At 39.2% G+C, this 12,842-nt stretch overlaps 1 protein-coding gene across 6 annotated transcripts in view; it reads right to left on the bottom strand.

Annotated features, from left to right (window-relative positions):
• Nucleotides 1-368: 368 nt before the first annotated feature.
• The window catches only part of USP37 (ubiquitin specific peptidase 37), a 99,790-nt gene continuing 87,316 nt past the window's right edge, over nucleotides 369-12,842 (bottom strand). For all 6 annotated transcript variants that reach the window (XM_042950151.1, XM_042950149.1, XM_042950153.1 and 3 more), the window contains 5 exons: nucleotides 12,359-12,419; nucleotides 8,221-8,336; nucleotides 6,253-6,322; nucleotides 5,595-5,733; nucleotides 369-5,076 (listed from right to left, as the gene is read on the bottom strand). In XM_042950151.1, coding sequence (XP_042806085.1) covers nucleotides 4,989-5,076; nucleotides 5,595-5,733; nucleotides 6,253-6,322; nucleotides 8,221-8,336; nucleotides 12,359-12,419 — 474 coding nt within the window. In that variant the 3' untranslated portion in view covers nucleotides 369-4,988. The remainder of the gene's footprint in view (nucleotides 5,077-5,594; nucleotides 5,734-6,252; nucleotides 6,323-8,220; nucleotides 8,337-12,358; nucleotides 12,420-12,842) is intronic.

The raw sequence follows: 12,842 nt of genomic DNA on the forward strand, positions 1-12,842 counted from the left end.
TCACAACACTAACGGGTACCCAGTGAGAGCAACATATCCACTGGGTTTTAAATGCAGGCTATTTCATCCCCTTCTTTGGTACTAATAAGGCAAAAGAGCTTAGCAAAGGCCAATGCTGAGTTTACAAACGGTTATCCAGAACCTCTGTAAAGCTTCACCGGCTCCTCAAATGAAAACGAGAACTCCGTGCCGACCACAGCCACTGGTTGGGTTTGCCCTTCCGTTTCCTTTAAGTTGTAATGGGGCTGCACGGAAATCCAAGTCAGAAGGCCAACAGAAAGGGATCTCAGAACCTCAACACGTGATCGGTTAAGAATGCAAGTGTCTGCAAGAATATGTCCTTTTTAGAAATAACAGTCGAACCAACAGAAGGTTAATAAAGGCTTTAATTTCACACACACAAAAAACTCTATGCATAATTTAAAAAGGAAACAAAAACAAGGAAAAACCGTAAAGGATACAGAGGAACAGTTCTGCTAAAACACAGATAAAGTGCCGCTCCATACAAAACAACATAAAGAAATCAGAATCAAGTCACTCTGAGCACAAAGAAAATCACCTCACAAATAATGTGGCCAAAGCTGCCAGCAAATCTGGTAGTGGCTCAATTAGGCAAAGTGTAGGACCTTTCCTTTTCTGTCTTCCTCTCTACAGCGTAAGTAAGCAACACTGACAACAGGCCAGAGGAGTTGGGATGCAAGGACAAAAACTCAAGAGAGGGCGGGAGACCTGGGGAGGGGATGTGTGTGTGGGCTCAGTCCCCGCAGCCCCTCTGCTTTTGAAATAGGCCAGTCAGTTGATTGCTCTTACTGTTTTGGCATTTGACCTACTGAACTTGGGTCCTGATCCAGACCCTCATTCCCCTCTATTGTTTTGCCAGTAAACATGCCTATACTTTGAATCTCTTAAGGTACTTCAAGAAAAGTTCAATGTTACTAAAATCAACTGCTTATATTCATACTGGCACACTGTTTTAATTAAAAACTTCAAAACCTCAGACATATAGCACACATGGAAAGAAAAATTTACTGTGTATAAATATGATACAACGGAAAAGACTGCCTGAAGTCTAGTAATCAAAGCATGCCGTAAAGGAGTCAAGGATTGTGGTGACACACAGCAAAAGAATTGTCACAAAACTCTCAAGGCCTAACAAACTCTAGTTTCCAATCATATATATGTTTTTCAGATGTTAATAAGACATACCAATAGAGACAGAATTTTGCAGTGATACATGAGGAAGATGTTAGATGGCAGAAATCTGTTCAGGTTTGGTACACACTTAACGAGAGCATTACTCAGTGTTAAAGCAAGACGGAGAGGAGGAAAAGGACACACCTGTTTTGGGGGGACACTTATGTGACTTGCATCTGGTACTGGGTTTTGATTTTTCCAAAAATCTCATATATATACAAGATTCAAATATACTTGGGAGATGTAGCTGTTTCTCTGATTTAAAACAAAAGACCTCCTGAGAGAGGTCAGTTAAATCAGAGAGAAAAAAAATAAAGTGTGGATGACTGAGAGCGTCCACTGCAGTCACTTCAGAGGACAAAGAAAGAGGGAGAAGAGTCATATTTATTCGTTTTAATATAAACTCTTTTCAGATCACAAACTCTTTTCAGATCACAAAAAAACAAACTACTTTTCTCCTGTAGGTTTCCAATCCCCACTCCCATGCTCTCTCTACACTCCTAACACTCAAATATAGTGACATGGCCAAGAGATCTTCACTTTAGGTGTTTCCAAATAATTTTCATTATACAACCGTATCTGTAGCTGTACATGCGTCAAGCTATGTTTACATAGTTACATAATGGTAACTGCAATATGGAGGAATAAGTAAACTCACAAATTCACCTGCTGAGGTTTTAATTCTTAAAGTTTCTCTTTTGGAAGAATTCTACACTTGAACAAGGAGAGAAGTAAAGAAATGTATAGTCTAGTATTTGCCTCCCAGAGTTAATCAGCTGATTTGTAAGTATCACTGTATACTTTAAAAAATGTAAACACATTTACATTTGTTACATCTGTTACTGAGCCATTAAATTAGGCCTGAAATTAACAGATCACCTCGAGTAAACATAGCTTTTGGAATCAAAATATAAATAGAAGAACAATTCATGGACTTGCCTCCTACTCTATCCTGCTGAGACAAAACTTAGATTTGAGTGTGCACACACATATAAATACCCCCACAAAACAGAGGCTATCTCCTCATAGGCCTAAATTACAGTCATGGCTACTAAAGGGACAGCAGCCATCTGGCCACATGCAACTTCCAATTCTCCATAATATTAGGTGATAAGAGTCAGTAAGTCTGGATTTTAGGTTAGTTTTCTATTCAAAAAAATTTCAATTAAGATCAGTTGTCTGCAGAACTAAGTGCTGTCGAGTTCTAATTCAATGTCGTTTAAAGTAGTGTAACCCTATTTGGTAATTTTCAACAGAAAGGTTACTGTGTAGGCTGCCTGGGACTGAAGCACTCTGTCCCTATCTAACTTGTCCCTTCCGGCCCCAACACCCCAATGCCCCATCCCCCTGATTGTGAGCAAACTGATCAGACTGTGCAAAAAATATATATATATATATATATAATATATTATTATAATTTTTAAATATATACAGCCAGCTCAAAAAACCAATAAACCCTTTCAACGTGGTCCAGCTGAAATCTCCATCTGTAGTCATGAACCCTTCACTGAACCTGAATGAGAACACGTAGTGAAAGGGGGGATGGATAAGGAGCGCAGGGGGAGGGGAAGGCCGAACAGGCCATAACAACGCACAGCTACCAAAGAAAATTCAAGTCCAAAACTTGCAAGTGTACAAGCGGTGAGAGAAGTCATCTACCTCAGTAACCTATTTCCAACTAACAAGTTCAGCCCAAGAAATGAAGATCAAATCAAATCAGGTTTCTGAGCCACGTGTACTTCTAAACCACACACACACACACACACACACACACACACACACACACACACACTACCAAAACAAGTCAAATGAGGGCACTTCATGGGCAATCAGGCTTATGGCATTTCTATTTTTTTTATGCCCTAATGCATCCATCCCCCATTTCAAATCATTTCCAACCATTTTTAACAGTACCTCTCAAAGCTCTCAAATACAAACACATGGAAGAGAAGTCCTAAATAGCTACAGAATTTGATCACCACTTCACTCATTTTTGAGAAAACCAGTTATTTCCCAGCAAAAGCTATAATTTTTAAAACAAATATTTTCCTCTGCTCTATATTACTCTTGCACAACTTACTGGCATACCATTTTGGAACGTTCACTATGGTAATGCATAGGTAAATGGCAGGAGGCAAAGCTTTCATTGGTAGTTAACCAAAAGTGCTGGGGCCGTTTACAATTTGGAAACTGAACATTTTAGAAACAGGTTACTACGTCAGAACACGTCCAAGCATGGGGCTGCAGCTCTCATAAGGCCATCTTCCAGAAAAGATGTTGCACCTTCTGTGATGGCGGACTTTAACATGTTTACTTCCCTTGAAAAACTGATGTTTTGTCCCTACCTGAGAGCTAAGAGTTACCTCCTTGTTTATAATAAAAGAAAAACATGAAAGAAAATACTGAAAGTTTCATTTTGCTATACTTAACTGTGTGAACCTAATGATTCCTGGGCTTACAAAAATTATTCTGTGGACAGAATTCTCCTCTGAAACTCATTCTTCACATGGTTTCACAAGCTGCTTACTAACCAAGCTGGTTGTGGCAGCCGAGCGACTAATGCAGCACTTAATACTGCAATCCCATTCAGCCTCAACTCAAAGCACCTAAAAAGATAAATCCATTACACACCTTTGTTATTTGTTAGCTCTTGGGATCACCTAAACCAATCTCATTCTAACTCTCACCTGGTTTTAAGGGCAAAGCCAGGCAGCAAATGATTTAAATGTTCTTTACCCAATAGCTCATGTACTTAATTTCCCATTTGCAGCAGGGCTTCTAGGGGTCCAGAGTTTTTAGATTTCACGCAAGAATCCTCATCTTGACCTATGGATGAGGGACAGATGCTAGCGTTCTTTCTTATCCCTAAGTATCCTTGCTGGGGAATCCCAACCTCCTAAAGTTTTGGTTGCAATCTTTTAGAGTAACGTTTGCTCCACAGAAGAATGACACGTAAGAAAAAGAAAAGATTCTATCTTCACTACAATAATATAGATGATATACAAAGAATATACCTTGAGAAGGAAATTTCTTTAAAGAAAATGCAAAGTGTAGAATGAATACCAAATGGGGGACCACAACACATTCCAAAGCACCAACAATCCATTTCTTGGGACTGCATGTAAACAGCAAAAGCATTACAAATCCATGAAATAATTTTTTTAAAAAAGCTCCTCATGTCAGGTGGCAGAAATGCCTCTCCTTCCCAAGGAGGACACACTGTCATTAGTGTAACATGGAGAGCTGGCTTTCCAGTGAACTTTACTAATAAGAAACAAACATGAAAGAGTGTAGACTCGAGTGAAACTACTCAAGGAACAGAAAAGCTAAATGCCAACTGATATGTATATCTTTACACATTTCTCAGGTGAATGGACTCTTTGACGCCTTCATTTCTTCTCAGACTGCTGTGCTATTAACTTTGAGCAGGCATACTCTGGTGACTCATCCTAACTCTTTAAGGCTCCATTCACTCCACATATATGTGTGTGTGGATGTGTATGTACATATGTATATATTTACAACACGTATCCCTAAGACAAAAGGAAGCGCCACTACTGTAGGAGAAAAAGAGGATAATCAGCTACAGATGTGAGACCAAAGTTTCCATAAAACAATTAGCAATGGAGCGTTCCACATAATTGCAATTTTCATCTTTTGGTTTGGCCCTGAGCTGTTTGTTGCTCCCGCATCAAGTAGAATTCCGAATTCTCCTCGGGCAGAGGAAAGGTGAGGCGGGCGGCAGTGAGAGGGAATAATACTCAGTGCGCACTGCCAACCCACGAGTTTGTTCCTCACAAGGCCTGACGAGCGGTCTTCCCCACTTCCATGCTAACTGCCTGAGAGTTCTTTTCCGTTTCCAGCAGCTCATCGAAGATCTCCCTTAAAATAAAACAAACAAGAAATAAAACAGGACATTTAGTAAGTAAAGCCAAAGGATAGAAGACAGATACCGACAGAGCCTGCACAATCCCATTTGGTGCCTAAATTTTATTGAACAAGCAGCTCATTCATTTGATCACTATCTTAACCCCATGTGCCAATTTTTGAGAAAGCTGGGTGGCGGTGGGGGCGGGGGGCAGCAATGGCACTAGCTAGCCTTGACAACAAAGCCATGTGATTCCCATCTGTAATTCAGATCTTCCAGCTGATATAACTGGAAGACAGACCAAGGTTTACGATAGGACAACTTTATCATATAGAAGTCTTAAGTTCCATACTTAGATGCTACTGTGAGATAATTAACATGAAGTTAAGATATCAAGATATAAGCCCTAAGCAAAGAAAACAAAAATCAAAAACTGTCAACCAACAAGTGATGGGAATACTTTGTCCTTACAGGGGGAAAAAATAGTTTCAGAGATTTGTAGCCCACAGCTCCAGACCTGGCAGTTTCTTACTTGTGCATATAAAAGAAGATGTAACCACTCCGGTCCCGATCACTCTGCACGGAAGCCTCTTGGATTTTAGATACCTCGAGATCATTGTAAGTAAACCATGCCTGCTTCTTAATGTCGTACACATCACTAATGTAATGACCTAAAATAAATAAAATCTTAACATGGTTTGTTTTTTTTAAAGCCCAACGCGGGGCTTGAACTCACAATCTTGAGATCAAGGTCAAGAGTCAGACACTTAACTGACCGAGCCACGCATGTGCCCCTTAAAATTGTGGTTTTTAGAACACACTGCATTTTTCTCAGGTACAGGAAGTTTTGGAGAGAGAGAAACAGCCTTCCCATCGACCCTACCCCCAGCAATGTTTCTAAAAACCATTCCGAAAACATGTACAGAAACTCAAGGGAGTAATATAGTACAGCAGGACAACTTTTTGGATATAGATATATGTATGTATATGGAAATTTGGGTCATTTATAGAGAAATTAAAAAGTTGTACCTTTAACACAATTCATATTTAGTGTGATCAAAGAAAAGATTTAAAACCTTTTCTTGATGCATTCAACCTACAGCTCATGATACTGGGCACAGAGTCAACTAACAGGGAGTAAATGCTGGCAACTTCATTTATAAAAAACTGAAATCACAATGTTCATTTACCTGAAGATGAGGTGCTACCAATGTGGCTGACAACACTAATGAGCCGGTAAGAATGAGGAAGATTCCCTGTCTGGAAAACAGAAGTGGGCGTGATTTTTAACTCTTCATTTGAATAAAAGTGAAACACTAAATTTAAATGTACTATCAAAGCCGACATGACAGTTTCAGTGTGTGTAGTCAAATTCAATAAAAAAAATCCAGTGGTTGCTATTGTTCACATCTTTTGACCCAAGAATTCTACTCCCAGCTAAAATTTATTCTAGGAAAATAATTCAAAAGGAAAAAAGAATACGTGTGTAAAATTATTTACTGTAGCATCACCTATAATAATGAAAAGTTGGAATTAACGAAAGACTCAAAAATAGTTAAATGATCAGTGGTATACCAACTCAGTGCAATATTATTCAGTGGGTCAGCAATACGTTAACTTGTTTTCCCAACCCACATGAATGCACACAATAATTACAGCTCTATAAAAACAAGCATGTTAATGATTAAGTACTGGAAAACAAAATGAACAAAATGAAAACAGTTGCAGTGGTGCTGCTGGGATCATGGGTAAACTTTTACATTTTTAAATATTTTTTTAAATGCCCTTAAAATATTATTAATAGAAAAAAATTTTAAAAACCCTGAAAAGTGACATTCATGCACTGCAGGGAGCACCATAAGGTACAATGTGGGGAAGGAATACAGCTGTATGTAAACCAGAACCATTAAAATGTTCATAAACTTTGAGGCAGTAATTTACTTCTGGGGATTTAAAGAAGAAAATTCTAAATATAGAAAACACTCAATCATACACAATTCCTCAGTGTATTATTTATCACAGTGAACAACAGAAACTTAGTGCTCATGGTTAAAACCTAAATGAAATGAACAGTATGTTGATTTGAGGGAATACAGTACATACAACAATTAAAAATAAAATGCTTATAACTAATCTTTAATAAGCAAGCAGGATAAAAACTGTACTTATGACTTAAAAAAAAAATTTTTTTTAACGTTTATTTATTATTGAGAGAGAGAGTCACAGAGCATGAACAGGGGAGGGGCAGAGAGATGGAGAGACACAGAATCCGAAGCAGGCTCCAGGCTCTGAGCTGTCAGCACAGAGCCCAACGTGGGGCTCGAACCCACAAACCACGAGATCATGACCTGAGCTGAAGTCGGACGCCTAACCAACTGAGCCACCCAGGTGCCCCTACTTTTTTTTAAAGCACACTTGGAGGCAGAGATGACAAAGTATGTCAAAATGCTAACAGTAGTTGTGTTAGGACAGTGGACTCCTAGGCAATTAAAATTACAAAATTGGAAAATGGAAAAAAAAATTATTTCAGAAAAAAAGAAGGGTAAGAAAAGGTTACAATGTGCTCTAGTTTAGTAGTGCAATAGTTTTTACTGAGTAACAACCAGCTAGTTTTGGTATATAACTTTAAACACAATATAGTTTTGGGGCGCCTAGGTGGCTCAGTCGGTTGAGCGTCCGACTTCGGCTCGGGTCATGATCTCAGTGGTTCGAGCCCCATGTCGGGCTCTGTGCTGACAGCTCGGAGCCTGGAGCCTGCTTCGGAATCTGTGTCTCCCTCTCTCTCTGCCCCTTCCCCACTCGTGCTCTGTCTCTCTGTCTCTCAAAAATAAATAAAAATGTTAAAAAAAATTTTTTAAGACAATATAGTTTTGGCAGAACTAAAGGTGAGTTAATATTAATATATGACATCAAGAGCCATGTTACTCATTTACTACCTAACATGTACACGAGGGAGTCAGTTTTGTTTCAGTCTGTTCTGAAGCTTGTGTGTAAGAAACGAGGAGCAAAGGCAAGAGAAAGTGAAGGCCATCGGACAGCTGCCACAGGGCACAGATGAACCCGCAAGGGACATGGACAGGGAGGCCTTTGAAGACAAACAGCAGGAGGAGTAATCCTGACAATGTGACCAGTTCTACTCACGGAAGAAGGTCACCTACCTCAGCATTTCTTTTCAGCTCCTCAGCCTCAGCTTCCGTGTACTCCATATCTAAAACATCCTCATTTCCAGAGTCCTCATCAGAACCCAATGAGTCCAGAAAAGAGTTGTTAAACTCTGAAGAATACAAAAATGTTGTAAAAGTTCTTAGAACAGACACAAAGAGATAGGATTAGAAAAGTAAAAAAACAGCTTGGGGTACACATTTTATCATCCTATGGAAACATACAACATATTATCATTAGGGTTCAATTTACCCAGCCCACTCTGAGGAATAACAATTCAGGTACCAGGTATCTATAAAAGAAATGTCCCTTTTTCTTTTAAATATATTTATATGAAAGGGATAGGACTCTAATAAGAAAGGAATAAACCTGAAAAAGAGAATATGATTTTACAGATAACCCAATTTCACTACATTCCACATTCTATAAACTGTATGTTAGGTTTGAAGTACTTGGTGCATATTGTGGATGCCCCAGCAAATACAAACCACCTCACAGAAAAGAGACCATAAAAAATTAGTATCCTTTCACATTCTTCAACATTAACTCTTTTGAAATTTAATATAATGGTATCTAACCTTGAATTTAAGGTTCACTTAAAATATACTACACTAATAATTAAATCCAAGATCTACTTTTTTCTTTAATGATGAGTTTCTACTGAAAGACTCCATCTTTAGTAATGACTTAAAGAGTCCCAGAAGCATTCGTAGGTGTCTCTTTGCTTTAAAATACAATTAATCCCACTTAAAATCATAGTATAGAGTTATTTAAAAGACACGAACACTTATGAATGGGAAGAACAGAGAAAGAGACTATAGAATCAGAATCCTGAAAACTACAAAGTAGATGGTGACTGACTTAGCAGACCTAGGAAAGCCAAAACCAAATCTTAAGCCAGTAACAGAAAAGTTGAGAACCAATCCAATTTAAATCACAGACTCTTGTTCAAAAGACATACAACTTGCAAATATCATGTACCCCTGAAATTGGAGGCTAAGGAGGGGATAAAAAAAAATAAGGATTTGGTGAAAAGTGTTTTGAGAAACAGACCCCCAGGATCCCCTCCCCTCCACTTTATGCTGCTAAGCAGTGACAGAAATCTGGAGTTTCATCCTCTGGAGGGGGTAAAACACTCTCTGGACTGGGGGAACGCCAGGCACACACAGCAAATGGCAGGCCACGATTTGCAGAGCAAACCCCTCTACCCCAGCCCTATTCCTATACTTGGCTCTCAGAACTCTGACAGCCTCATCTTTTACCTTTAGGCAAAGGCAATAAATGAGAAAACTCTTTTTTTTTTTTTTTAAGTTTATTTACTTATTTTGAGACAGAGAGAGAGCAAGTGCACAAGTGGTGGAGGGACTGAGAGGGAGACAGAGAATTCCAAGTAGGTTCCACACTGTCAGTGCAGAGCCTGATGTGGGGCTTGAACCCACGAACTGTGAGATCAAGAGTCAGCCGCTCAACCAACTGAACCACCCAGGCCCCAGAGAAAACTCTTTTTTTTTTAGGAATCTGACCAGCCCATGACAAAGTCCTAAAATATTAACATCATCTTCAAAACAGTCCCACACTCTAAAACTCAGAGTTGATGAGCCCTAACTATTCATGTGCTCAGAGCTTCCAACCATCTTTTTTTTTTTTTTTAAGTTTATTTATTTATTTTTGTGAGAGAGAGAGAGAGACTGCACGCTTGAGTGAGCATGTGAGTGGGCAAGGGGTAGAGAAAGAGGGGGAGAGAATCTTAAGCAGGCTCCATGCTGTCAGGCTGTCAGCAGAGCCCTATGCAGGGCTTGGACTCAAGAACTGTGAGATCATGACCTGAACCAAAACCAAGAGTCGGACACCTAACTGACAGCCACCCAGGTGCCCCCAACTATCTTTTTAGTCTCCTTTTCTTAACAATGAACCAACAACCAAAGATTACTAAACACTGAGGAAAGCCTCTAATAAGTAATATAAAGACCATAAGAACCACACAGGACAGGGCAGTTGGAGGAAACAATCTATTCAGGGAGAAGAAACCTTCAAATAAACAAATCAACTATATTTAATATCCTCAGAGATTTGAGATGGTATTACTTCCATGACCACCCCCCAAAAGCTTACGAAAAAGAGAACATACACAAATCAGTTCTTGAAAAGTAGAAATATGATAGAAATAAAACACTCAAAAGAAGGTTTGGAGCTAGAGATAAGGTTAGAGAACTTTCCCAGGAAGCAGAACAAAATTACCAAAAGATGGAAAACTAGAAAGAAGAGATGAGAAAATTTTAAGAATCAGACCAGAAAGTCTGGATAACAGAAGTTTCAAAAAGAGAAAGGAGAGTGAAAGGGAGGAAGTCAGTGAAAATTTCTTATAATTGAAGGACACAAGTTTCTCTATTAAAATGATCTTTTAAGTGCCCAGTAAAATGGATGAAAAAGACCCACATCAAAGCACATCGGTATGAAACTTCATCATAGTAGAAATAAAAAGATCCTACAAGCTTTCAGACAAAAACGGGGTCATATCAGGATAAAGAATGGCTTTCATACGGCAACTCTGCAAACAAGACTTCTATCACTGCTCAGCAGCATGAAGTTGGAGGGAAACAATGCTTTCACAATGACTGCAAACCCAGAATTCTATACAGCCAAACCATCAAATACTAGGTACAGTGAAACTTGCAAAGCTTCCAAAAAAACCTGAGTCACAACCCCTCTTTTCTAAGAAAACTACTAGGACGTTCTCCATCAAAGCACAAGTAGAGGGGTGCCTGGGTGGCTCAGTTGGTTAAGCAACTGACTTCGGCTTGGGTCATAATCTCATGGTTCATGAGTTTGAGTCCCACATCAAGTTCTGTGCTGTCAGTGCAGAGCGCACTTTGGATCCTCTGTCCCTGTCTCTCTCTGCCCCTCCCCCGCTTCACGTGTGTTCTCTCTCAACAATAAACGTTAAAAAAAAAAAAAAAAAAAAAAAGCACAAGTACACAAGTAGACCAAGAATGAGGAAGGGTGAGATACAGGAAATGAGAGATTCAAACAAAGGAGAGAATCAGAGGGAATCCCCAGGAGAATGGTTAGGGAGCTCTCAGGGTATCTGTGCATGGATGTAAAGGGCAACCCGTCCAGACTGGAGCAATGTGACTTGTGACAGCCATTAATGCCACCACTATACCATCTTTCTAATAGAGCACAGAATGCCTGGGTGAAATCTAGCTTCAATTCTTATTTGTAATTGCCTCAACTATGTGCCAGCAAAATTCAGGCTCTCTGCTCTATGCCCTGGTGTCTAGATCAGCCTAGAGCACTCAATTTGTACCAAAGTGTTCTGTTTTGATCTATTTCTGAGAACCAGAGAAAGACTAGTGATCTTGGAAAATAAAAGTGAGCCTGCTTCCCATGACTACATGTCCCTATGGACCTCTAGTATCTGGTCCATATATTAGTTCTGCCACATGCCACAACTATGGTGAGCATTATGTTTCTAAATACTCATGATTTTGCCCACTGATTTGCCAAGAGCGAACTCTTGTAAATTCACAGGGAAACTGAGGCCACATTATCTTCTAGTAGTTCTAATCATGGCAAAATGCTCTTTCACATGTCCTTGTTATGTAATTTTTCAAAAAAAAAAAAAAAAAAAAAAAGGAGGGGTGATATGGATAGAGATGACAAATTATTTTTTTTAAAAAAGCTACCGGGGTGCGCCTGAGTCACTCAGTTGGTTAAGCGTCCGACTTCGGCTCAGGTCACAATCTCACAATTCATGAGTTCAAGCCCCGCGTCGGGCTCTGTGTTAACAACTCAGAGCCTGGAGCCTGCTTCAGATTCTGTGTCTCCCTGTCTCGCTGCCCCTCCCTCTGTCTAGTTCTCTGTCTCTCTCTCTCTCAAAAATAAGTAAAAACATTAAAAAAAAATGTTTTTTTAATAAAAATATTAAAAAAAAGCTACTGATGGATACAAACATTAGAACAGTGGTTTTCTCTTGGGGTGGAGGGAAGAAATGGGTACACAATTTCTAAGGTTCTATTTCTTTACCTTGAAGGTGTTAAAATTTGTTATTGTCATTAAAATAATACTTTACATGTTTTTCTGTGTGCAATACAGTTCACCATAAAAACAATGTAATTAAAATAATCTCCACACCTTGAAGACTTAACTCTGTTGCTCTTTTGAGGTCATCATCTTCTTTCTGTTCCCAAGCTTCCTAAAGGGACAAAAACAAAACTAAGGTATTTAAAAAGGTACTGATTAAACTTATTTACCAAGGATGAGATCAGCCGCGCTAGAAGCATTTGCTCACAATGTTTTCCATAATCTTACAAATGTATGGAGTATGACCTTTCGAGGGATGTGGAGAAATCCTTTACTTTTTTCAACCCTGTTTTCCTAAAACACAACCTCGGGGGTTAAAAGGGCTTACATGTTATCTCTTCTAGTCAGTCACATTTGGCTTGCTAACCAAAAGCCATTCACTGTGACAGTGTGATCTAATTAATTCCCTTTCTTCTTGTATGTATGAAATGCCTGGCACACAGCAGAACCTACTTAGCAAGTTGCTCTGTTTTCTTTCCTCTGATTTACAGCATCTGCCCATTTCCGTGGTATAAATACTCCCACTGTGGCAAAG

Source organism: Panthera leo, chromosome C1 (assembly GCF_018350215.1).
Source record: "Panthera leo isolate Ple1 chromosome C1, P.leo_Ple1_pat1.1, whole genome shotgun sequence".
Taxonomy (NCBI): Eukaryota; Metazoa; Chordata; class Mammalia; order Carnivora; family Felidae; genus Panthera; species Panthera leo.